Source organism: Epargyreus clarus, unplaced genomic scaffold, assembly GCF_041222505.1.
Source record: "Epargyreus clarus isolate Ecla_fem2 unplaced genomic scaffold, WU_Ecla_fem_2.2 ptg000001l, whole genome shotgun sequence".
NCBI lineage: Eukaryota > Metazoa > Arthropoda > Insecta > Lepidoptera > Hesperiidae > Epargyreus > Epargyreus clarus.
Genome location: NW_027332209.1, coordinates 13296786 through 13308656, shown reverse-complemented (window position 1 = coordinate 13308656; position 11871 = coordinate 13296786). Strand labels below are relative to the sequence as shown.

Sequence of the window (11871 nt, the reverse complement as noted above, 5' to 3'; positions counted from 1 at the left end):
GCAGAACTGCTTTACCCTAGAAATGGGTGTGGAAATGATGCCTCCCATGTAAATCTATTTAGACTCTACCACCTTCATCTTCTATCTTCTTGAACCATTACTTGAGAAGACTACTACTTGACAACTTCGGCTCTCATAACTCTATCTCGTTACTAATGGTGGTAAAACGAAGGTTCAACCACATTTTACTACAGTGGTGCTTCTAGTCCGGCGCACCACCGCCTCTCATATTTTTGCGAACCATTCGTTACGAAACAATGCCCTAAAACAAGTCTCTATTCACAACCAAATTACAGATAGATCTTTAGAATTGATTCCAAATGGATTGTTAATACAGTCTATTGGTGTTTAGATATCATATTTCTCGTGTCAATAAAATTTGTTTGGTTTTGTCATGTTTAAATAATGAATTGTATCGCTATCTTCCATTCATTGGATTACAAATACAATTGTTGCAATTACAGCTGACGAGGTTACGACACAATTTTTAATCAAAAACTTTGCGACATCCATTGCTCGTTTTGTACTACGGATTAATTTGTTTTTATAACTTAACCAGCAATGTATACAACTATATTGATAAAAGCGTTAACGTTTTATATCGCATTGATAGTAGTACCACCTAGTTTTTTATATACGTAGTTCAGTTGTAAGAGTACGTACGATGCTGCCGGTTGTGTTCTTGTGTTTTTCCTTATACGTTCATACTGTATGTGAGTTACGAACTGGTAAGGTTTTGTTTTATCTTTATTATGAGTTTTATCGCTATTTTACTGTGTGCAACTTATTAAATTTTAAGTTTGTTTATGCTTTATATTGTTTTGTTGCTCAATGTGTTGAAATTAGTGTAAATAATAAAGTTAAACAGATTCGGTGTTGTGAGGTCGGGGGAACCCCGTCATAGACGTTTTTTATTCTTTGCAAAATTATAATGATGACACAATTAATATTTTGCCCCCATTTATGTCTACCGGCATACAACGTGTCGCGTCAGACTAAATAATAATTTTTAATACAAAACATTATTTGACAACCTCGGCTCATGCGGGGTCCCGATACGGTAGATATAAATACCTATATATTATGCATTGCATAGAATTATATTATTTTGTCTGACACGGCCCGTGTCTGGAACGTTTCATGCCTGAAGATTAGCTCACGTATGATATAAAACAAAAATAAGTTTTGATGAAAATTCGACGCCTATAGTATTAAACTACTATCGGATTAAATTATTTCTAAGTATGTTTATCTATGTATAACATTTTTCGTTAATTTATACATTAGGTTAATTACACTAGGATGTTAATTATACATTTAATGTTAATGTTCCCAATGATCATAATAATATGTAAAGAAATGAATAATAAGAAAGAATTTTGAATCACGTGTTACGTGGTCCCTGAAATTGTCAGTTACAATTTTAAATTTACGTATTATGTTATTGATCAGTCCAAATTATTATTTTGTAAGTTAGATCATCCACTACGAGGTTTTTTCAGCGATTCAGTAGTGCACATGAACACTTAGACAATGAATATGTACCAATACATTTTGTATATTATTGTGTATCGATCTTAAGTGTCTTAAATAAATTTATATAATTTGAAATAAATTATATATACATTATTACAGTCCGTTTTGTGAGCCCGCGTTGTGTTAACTTGTGTCGCGCTATTTCGGTGTCGCGTTACCCGCCGTTCTAGCCGGTATCGTGACTTCGGGTAGAGCGACGGGTGACGCGATAATATGTCGAGTTTGCGATTGTATCACCATAGAATCTGTTATTGTCGAAACTTACTGTCGGCGACTTCCTTAAATATGTGATATCTATGAATTTACGTGTTGGTTATATATAAACAAAAATATCAAATTTGAATAATTAAAAAATAATAAGGAATAGTAGGCGCTTAAAACTATATATAGAAAAGAATATTGGGAATAAGGGTAGAATAAAGCTGTTTTAAAGAACGAAACACACAGGTAAAATATTGAATGTAATATATCAACAACCCATTACTGTCCCACTGCTGGGCACAGGTCTCCTCTCATAATGAGAAGGATTAGGCCATAGTCCACCGCGCTGGCCAAGTGCGTATTGGCAGACTTAACATACCTTTGAGATTTTTTATAAATCTCTCAAGTATGCAGGTTTCCTCACGATGTTTTCCTTCACTGTTTAGCAAGTGATAATTAATTTATAATACACACATAACTTTTTGAAAAATCAGAGGTGCGTGCCTGGGATTTGAACCTCGGACCCCTTGATCGAGTGGCCGAGTTTCTTAACCACTAGGCTATCACTGCTATGTAATATAATATATGCGCACCAAAAATTCAAAGTCAAGCAGTCTTTATTACGTCAAGCTAATATTGAAAGCAAAATTGCAGTCTTATAACCGAATTTGCATTGTTAGATTTTATTACTGTAGTTAAATAGTAAGTACTTGTTAATTACTTACTCACAAGTTGATGGAATTTGCCGATACTTAAGGTGGTTATAAAAATACCTCACATGTATAGTCCGCGTAAAACTGCTAGTCCGCTCTGAATATAGAAATGAACCGCGTCACCATAGCAAATTGTATGACTACACCTGCTAGCGATAACTTTAGAACGGACTAGCAGTTTGGCGCGGACTATACTTATTTTTAATTTAGGTTTCTACGTCTTTGTAGGACTACCTTTGTCAACCCTTTACTACTACTTACTACTAATGGGATTGCATTTTTGTTTACTACTGCATTGCTAATATTAATGATATTACATGAAACACTATATTTTCAGACGCAGATTACTGGAAACAGCTAGCCCAAGAGGAGTTGAAGGAGGCTCTTCAGCTGAAATGGAACCTGGGTATAGCGAAGAATGTGATCCTCTTCATAGGAGATGGCATGGGTCCCAATACCATCACGGCCACTCGGATAATGAAAGGAGGAGAAAGTCATAAGCTGGTGTATGAGAAGTTCCCGCATGTTGGGTTGTTAAAGGTATAGTTGGAAAACTAAACAATTTGATGGTGGAACCAATAAGATGACCAAGGTGACTTCTTCGCGTTCCCAGAATTGGGATGCATTGTGCATACATAGGTCTTGGTGTCCCGTGAGTCACTCGCATAGTGGTCACGAAACATGGAAATCTAGGAATCAAAAGCGACCTTAGAAGGTTGTAGAGCCAGTGCGGTTCGACCAGGAAGGTACCTTCTTCTTCTTCTTCATGTGCCTCTTCACTACTGAAGGTTGGGCGTTAGTTTCTTGAACCTCTCTCCGTCCATGGCCAGGCGAAAGAGTTGTTCGACAGAGGTGAGGCACTACCGCCACACCAAATAGGGTGAACTAGCTGAACTTTATATAAGGCGACTATCTTAATCTTCAGGAGTAGCAACGCATCTGTGACCGAACTCAGTTCGGACTCTGAATCTATCTGGGATTGATGTCAAATATTCACAGGCGGCAGTTGCACTTAATATGCCGTTTGCTGCTTCTAAATTTAATTAAAAAACCTTGCTTTTATTAAACGTGAAACAATTAAGGGTGTGGTAATGCGACTGATACTTATATTTGACCTTTTCTTACCACGCTATTCTTTTGAAATTTCAGACGTATTCAGCAAACAAAATGGTGCCCGACTCAGCCAGCACTGCCACTGCCATCTTATGTGGTGTGAAGACTAACCATAGGAACATTGGAGTCGATGCCAGCGTAAAGAGTGGCGACTGTTCAGCGAGTCTGGATCCTAAAGCCAGGCTGGAATCTCTCGCTGCTTTGGCCATTAAAGCTGGGAAGAGTGCTGGTAAGGATTTTTAAGATTGAAGTAGCATACATACCATCTATTAGGGAGAAGTCACTAGACAACCATTATGTGGTCTGGTAGTCCACACGTGGACATGAAGGATAGGAGACTTACCTGAAGCTGATAACAAATGCAATACCACTGTCTTCAGGGTACTACCGCCATACCTATTCCTGTGGAATAAGCTGCAGTGTTAAGCGCTGCTGTGTTCTGGTTTGAAGGGTGTGGTAACGTAGACTTAGTTTTCCGAGGCGTTCGAACTTAGTCTTCGGGGTTCCGACGTATGGTCATCCTCAGGTAGAACCTAGTTTTATATGGGATTGATTACAGGTGTCTATGGGCAGCAGGACTTACTATCAGGTGGACTGCAAGAACTGCTTTATTCTAGAAATAGGTGCGGTAGCACCTCCCCGGTTGAATCATATTGGCTCAACCTATTTTTTTTTTTTTTTTTTTTTTTTTTTTTTTTTTTTTTTTTTTTTTTTATAATATGAGAGTAGCAGACGAGCATGCAGTCCACCTGATGGTAAGTGGCTACTGCCGCCCATGGACATCTGTAATCAACCCGAGATAGGATTAGATATTCCTACCTGAGGTCGGCCACAGATGCGCCGCTACCCCTGAGGACTAAGCTGGAACGCCTCAGAAAAGTCTATCTCCCTTACCACACCCTTCAAACCGGAACACAGCAGCGCGTAACACTGCTGTAATTAGGTAGAAATAGGTGTGGCGGTGGTGCCGCCGGAGTCGAACCACAAAGGGTTCTACCACCTTCAAAATCAACCTTTTAAATTACGGTCGTTTATGTTACCCTTGGACTATTCCAGGTTTCGTGACCACCATGCGAGTGACCCATGGAACGCCGGGTCCTATATACGCCCACAGTGCTTCCCGATCCTGGGAATGCGAAGACGCCATGCCCAATGGTACTGAGCACTGCAAGGACATCGCTCGTCAGTTAGTCGAGGACTGGCCTGGCAAAGATCTTCAGGTAACTAAAGGATGGTAAGGCGTAAGGCGTTCTAACTTAGCCCTTAGGGTAGCAAGCAAGTTGTCGACAAACTTTGGGTGGGAAGTAAAAATAAGGGAGGCCCCTTAGACGAATTAAAGAATAAGAACATAGGAGTGAATGATTAATATAAATTAATTTTATTATGAAATAAAAAAATCATATTACAATTATTTTTGATACTATCAATTCAATTTAAATTATTAAATAATCCACGTGGCACCAATTGCCTTTTCCAAATAGACGTTTGGGACATAAAGAGTCTTGGGTTCAACCTTGGTCACACGGGCATCTTAACGATTTAAATTTCTGGTACTGGGTGCTCGTGTACTTGTATTTGTATTATCAATTTCCGGGTGATTTGTATTATTTGTATACACCGGCGATACAAAGAATATCGGGGGTTATGAGTTAGTATAGCAAAGGTCTATTTAAATTATTGTCAATGGTCATTCTTACACAAAGGAACCGTTCACGCTTGACCATTACGTACAGCTGTGACGGGCCCGTCACCCCACCCCTCCTCCGCGACCAACACCGTTACTCGTCCACAACCTGTGATTTAACTCTTGTACGAAAAGTAATAGTACTTACTTACTTTTTGAGATGAAACAACGAGTCTAAACACAAAACAAATACAGGGTTGAGGTCTAAACAAAATATCCTCGTCTTGGTTAGTAGATTATAGAGTTAATTTCACTAGTCCGTGCATGCTGGTCAAATTTAAAGTAACGCCTTTATTTTATCAGTGATACATGAAAAGTATATATGAAAAATGGCTACGAAACTTCAATAGCGTGTTTCAGAATACTTTACTTTACATTGTGGCGCCATCTATGAACGAATATTTGTAACTGTTTCAGGTGGTGTTAGGAGGTGGTCGACAAGTCCTGGTATCTAATTCCACTGGTACAGCAACAGATCCGATCAGCAAGTGGTCGTGCTATAGGAAGGACGGAAAGAATCTCATTGACGAATACAAGAAGGACAAAGAAAGTAGAGGCCTTAAATATAACGTGGTTTATAATAACAAGGAATTAAAAGAACTGAATATTGATGAAACTGATTGCCTGTTAGGTAAGTCTTTTCTGCAGTAATTATATGAAAAAGGACGTGTAGTGTTCGTGTAATTACTTATTAAGTGGCTGAAATTTATCCAACGCACTTAGCTGTGCGTTAAAATAAAATGCAAAACAGTTTTTAAAATTACAGGTAGAATTATTTAACAGCCTAGAATTTATTTATTTTGCATCTGCATGCATCCTTTGAGGGAGGGAGGGTGGTACATACTGCATGGTTTAAAATATATACATGTTTTAGCGGATTGTTGCGAAGTAGTTTTAATCTTAACTTAATTAATTTATTTATTTAGAATTAGAATTATTACAATTTGTCGATTGAAAGATTCGTTAGTAATAAATGTCTTAATTATTTTTGCCTCTCATAATTCGACATTTTACAATTAATTATTGCGTAGATAACTTCGCAAATTTCGAACTTACGAACAAATTTGAAAATAATGATAATAATCAATGACAATGTTTTAATATTATGTTAAACATTTAATGAGTTAATTATTTTAAGAACAAATATGATGATATTATTTTGATGGCATGTATTTAATAAACTATGTGCGTTAACTGCTTAATTAAGAATAAATTATTTTAGGTATCTTCTCCAACGCCCATCTTCAGTATGAATTTGAAAGGGACAAGAGTCCAAGCGGGATGCCCTCTATCGGCGAAATGACGGAAACTGCTATCAAAGTTCTGAAGAAAAATCCAAAAGGGTATTTTCTGATGGTTTGTACACATAAAAAGCTCGAATCATTCAATTTAATATTATCACTATTGTGTAGTTTATCATCAGATAGGAGTGTTAGTGGGTCTTGTGCTGAACATCGTATAATAAATAAATACTAAAATATTGCGTGAGACGTTCCATCCTAGTTATAACCTAAGATTTTTTGAGCCCAAATGAAGTAACGAGAATTCTTTTATAATTTTTTATTTTACTTAAGTTTCAATTTTCAAAATTAAGGGAATGATGAAAAAAATTAAGAATAGATAGAATTAGCTATCTATTCTAATCATCGCGATCTAGTTATAAATTAAGATATTTTTTTGCGAAATCTTCGTGATTTCGCAAATAAACGTAGAGTAGATCAAAATTTATGTCTTAAAAAGTGTTCTTCGGAATTTATGAAAAAAAATCTTTAAAGGTCGAAGGTGGGAACATAGACATGGGTCACCATCGCGGCAGAGCCAAGACGGCCATCAGCGAAGCGGCTGCGCTGGAGGACGCCGTGAGACTCGCTGTGGAGATGACTGACCAGCACGACACGTTGATCGTGGTCACCAGCGACCATACGCACTCACTCTCTATCAACGGGTATCCGGAACGGGGGTCCAACATTTTTGGTTAGTGCTCTGTTTTACTGTAAATTTTTTTTTTGAATTTAACTTAGTTTTGCCCTGGATTTATAACAGAGCTATCACCCTAGAGTACAATTTCAGTCTCTGTGATCCAGATTGATGAAATTGAAGAACCATGAAGAAAAGAATTAAATGTACAGTCCACCAGGTGGTCATTGCCGTTTATTTATTTATTTTATTTATTTATAAGACACACCAACAGCATTACATACAAAATATATTATACAGACTTATTCTTATACACGTTGACTGGTATGCATGCCAGTTACAGGTGCGTACATCTTTGCTAATCTTAAATATAGACCTATATATAAAGCATAACATTAAAGTATATAGACCAAATAACTAATCTAAAGTATCAATAAAGTGAGATATTGTTCTGTAGATCATTTGCAGAAATGTGCGGTAAGCTTTTTTCTCAGGCTTGCGCCTGAGTCGTGGAAAATATCTATTTCGTTAATAAGTGCAGAGAGCCGATTGTATTCAGAGCACATTCGTGGCAAAGGTGAGTGTTTGAGTACATTTGTTCTGCATAAAGTTACATAAAAAATGTTTGTAATATTATGTCGAGGGTACCTATACGGTATATTAAGATTTATGTTGGATGTTATCGCATTACAGTCAATTTTCAGCCGTTCATCGACTTCTGTAGGTATATATGGAGGATTAGTCGGTCACAGATGCAATATATCCTTAAGGACTAAGTTTAGTCTAAGTAAGAGAATTTTAGACTAAATAAGAGAAGTTCCTCTCTTACCACACCCTATAAACCAGAACACAGCAGCGGTTAACAATTGTTATAAGGCAGAAATAAGGTAAAGTCGTTGATTAACACATAGGTATATTTGATTCCAGGCACCCTTGGTCCATCCTCCTTCGACCACATCAACTACACAACCCTCTCATATGGCTCAGGAGGTCCAGGTTCCTTCCAATACAACGCGTCGAGTGGTTCTATCGTGAGGGATAATCCGAGTGACAAAAATTCAGACGATTACATGTATGAACAAATCGCTGCTGTACCCTTGGAGGAAAACTACCACGGCGGTGGCGATGTGGCTGTTTACGCTAGAGGTACTGGATATTTAGGGTTGTAATTTTTGTATTTCAGTGATTGTTTGTGTCCACCCGTACTAATGCAATCTCTTCGGGACACGTGAGTGTGTGCGTAACAAACGACGGTATAGAAGTGGCGTGTGTGCGAGCGTTCGCACGTGTGCGTTAAACTGGCACCGATGTACGCTCGCGTGTTTGATGAATAGTATGAGCAGCGCCATAGGTCTATGCGTTTGCGTCGGGATTTCATACGCGTGCCAGGCGGCGAACGTACGGTCGCTATGCACATACATGTGACGGGCGCATGTCCCAGGCCGTCCGGAGTGTAAGAATTCATTTGTTTTCTTTAAGTAGCCGTCCGGAGTGTAAGAATTCATTTGTTTTCTTTAAGTATCATCCATTTGTTCACATTTTTTATAAGATTGGAGTAGCTTTCAGTCCCCCTGGTGGTAAATAGTCATTGTCGCTCGTCGATATTTGTGACCACTTCCAGATAGTATAGGTTCTACCTAAAGCCGATCACAGATGTGCTACCACTCGTAAAAACTCTGATGGTTGCCTCGTAACACAGCCTGCATCGATAAATCTACACCCAAACTACTGTCTCCATTCCATTTTATTTATTGACGTGACAACGTCTTATAATTCGATGGAGCCGGCTGCACGTACCAAAAAACATGACTCATGCGGCGTTACCTGGCTCTGAGGCGTTCCATTTAAGGCTTAAAGTGCAAGCGAGAGCGCGCAACGGGCGACAAAGAGGCACAATCGGCCTTTCTTATGACGTTGTCACATTAAACTATCATCAGTAAACCGACTTTACAGACAACTGATTTTTTATTTCTTATTTCAGGTCCATTTGCGCATCTCTTCCACAGCATCCACGAGCAAAACTACGTGTTCCATGCTATCGTACACGCAGCTCAGTTGATACCGAATGGCACCGGATCACTCGTTAATATGAATGTGATGTTATTCGCCACTTCGCTCATATTAATCTTTTATACTTTTATTTACTCATGATTCGTGATGGACAGATTGTTTTTGACGAGTAATTGTTGTTATTTATGTTTTTATTATTTGATTTACGTCGCGGAGAGACGAGATTTAGGAAAAGAATGAAAGAAGGATATCACGGGTAAATTGTAATGATAAACTAAGTTCTAGTTCTTAATAATAAAATCTTAGTCAAAATATACCACTTGTTTTTTTTTACTTTGTTACAGAGTAATAATTATGTCTCCCTTATCCTTTAACCCGGAACACAGTAGCGCTTAACGCAGCTGTTATAGGTGCAGATATAGGTGTGGTGCTGCCTGCAGAGTCGAACCACAAAAGGTGCTACCACTTTCAAAAACAGCTTCTTATATAAATAGACATGTTAAGTGGCGTAGCGTACAGGTACATGAAAGTGAATTCGCCGCCCGCTATAAAGAAATAGACAATAAAACGTACTCAAGATCACACAGTTTCTTCAGAACTGTCCCTAGCGATTATGTGCATATGTTTAGGTGAAGAAAATTTGTCCTATTAAAATCTTGGGGGTCTAAATTGAGCTTCAAATCTCTTCCAATATAAAATACACATTACGATAAATGAAAAATCTATTTTTTCACCCATTAAGTCATGTCATCTGGGGTGGACTGGAACACGCAATACTAAGGTCTCGGGTATAAATCTTAATAATGGAGTTACATTTTTTTTCGGGTCTGGGTTTAGGGCATCGTGTTTGTGTGTGCGTGTTAAACGATGGATGTGTGAATGGAAAGACACGCGAACTATTTCAGAGTAAATATATTAAATATGATTTTCAGTCTTATTTATGCAAATTTTTAAAGTAACGCCTTCACTCGAATATCTATGTTCTAAACAAAGTAACAAAAGTATTCCATGCTTTGGCTACCAAATATCGATATTTGACGATTGCTTCGTATTAGAAATTCAAAATTTCGATCTCTGGTAAAATATAGATAGATTAGAGTTTTAATTTCGGTTGATAGTTGACTATTATTGGTTCCAAAAATAAAAATGTCATGTAAAATAAAATATGTCTTTAAAAGGCTCCAAAAACAAGGACCTTGTTTAAAAATATACAATTTATACTTTAACATATTCATACGAATGCGAATGATTCATATGTAGGTAAGTATTGCCAAACATTTGTGTACATAAAGATATTGTCGAGAAAATGCTTTTGTTTTAGGAAATGAGAAAATTTAGTTCTTTTGATTGTACAATTATTGTAAAAATAGTTCTAGTCTAGTAATCTAAAAGTAGTCATAGCGTGGTTGGTTTAATAATTGTCTGTTTTTTGTTCAAACGGATTCAAACCCCAAGCTTCGACGTCTCGAAGTTATGTGGTTCGTGGAAATTGAAATCATCTATCCTTTGTTTTAACAGTGAAGACAAACATTGCGAGGAAATCTACACGCCTAGGAGCTATTTAAAATATGTCTCAAAGATGTGTAAATTCCAATCCACACTTGGTTACACCGGTAAAACGAATTCTGAGAATAGACCTGCCTAACATTGGGAAAGCAATGTATTGTTGATGATGACATAAGCTGAAAGCTTACATACGCTTAGTACTCACACAACCCACACTAGGATTCCCTGTGTCCTAGATACCATAAACACACACAAAGCCGAATACACAAACAGCCAGACCATATTAGTAAAGATACTTCGCCGCCTTGAAATTGAATAAAGTCACAAAAACGCTGATTTGTCAGTTATTTTTTGGAATTCTTGACAAATAAAAAACATTTTTAGAGAAAATTTACAAATAAATAACGAATACTGCCTACTTTACATAATAAATAAATAAATATTTCAAATATTTAAGGGACATTTTCGCACGGAGACGTGGCAAACCTTTTTAACGCAACTATTTCAATTTTCAAAACTGATTCATTTTCTTGTTAGGAGTGAGTAATCTTTACTAATCTATGACCAAGACCCATGAGAGAACTAATTTCCTCATTCAATCTGGCCGGGATCGAACCCGGAACCTTACGCGTCAGACCGGTATGGTGAGCACTCCGCCACGCGGGTCAATTCTCATTTCGCTAAAGATCGATTTGAACTATACAACATAATTGTATGAAGGAGAGCATGAGGATAAGTCGCACGTTGCCATAGCAACCGCCATCACACCATGGAAATCGCCTACAAGGCGCCAGACGCGAATAGCTGATACCAATCGATCCCGTCAAGGCTTTGCACATTTAACTTTACTAGTCTTGTAACTAGTTATTCTCCGCGGTCTCATCCGAATTTTTAAATATTTTTTATAAGATTGTGGTAGCATTGAGTTTGAAGTCTACTGAAGGTCAATGCTGTTTATGGGTATTGGTGATTAAATCCATATAAAAGAGGTTTATGAAGTCAAAACTTCTTTTCCGGCGTTGTGGACTTTTTGTGATGAGTAAAAAATGTTTAACTCGCGTCAGGACAACAAGGCAAAAAACAAAATGTCATCCGTTGTCTGCATAGAAAAAATATGTCATTGGGTTGTAGTGAAGGAGCCGATCGTGTGAGTAAGAGAGGCGTCTTACTTGAATGAGGTCTTTATTATAA

General features: G+C 37.6%; 1 protein-coding gene across 1 annotated transcript; it reads left to right on the top strand.

Moving 5' to 3' along the window:
- The first annotated feature begins 651 nt into the window (after positions 1-651).
- LOC140754008 (alkaline phosphatase) lies at positions 652-9490 on the top strand. Its single transcript, XM_073088942.1, has 9 exons — positions 652-728; positions 2788-2990; positions 3600-3792; positions 4620-4783; positions 5665-5878; positions 6470-6603; positions 7023-7221; positions 8092-8310; positions 9146-9490. The coding sequence occupies exons 1-9, from the start codon at positions 665-667 to the stop codon at positions 9313-9315; spliced, it is 1560 nt and encodes a 519-aa protein (XP_072945043.1). The 5' UTR covers positions 652-664; the 3' UTR covers positions 9316-9490.
- The last annotated feature ends 2381 nt before the right edge of the window (positions 9491-11871 follow it).

Bases quoted from the DNA above. Each gene is read 5' to 3' on its own strand.
- LOC140754008 (XM_073088942.1), top strand. From the start codon at position 665: ATGCTGCCGGTTGTGTTCTTGTGTTTTTCCTTATACGTTCATACTGTA. The intron at 2,991-3,599 runs GTATAGTTGGAA...TTGAAATTTCAG, and splicing joins CGCATGTTGGGTTGTTAAAG to ACGTATTCAGCAAACAAAAT. The intron at 8,311-9,145 runs GTACTGGATATT...TTCTTATTTCAG, and splicing joins TGTGGCTGTTTACGCTAGAG to GTCCATTTGCGCATCTCTTC.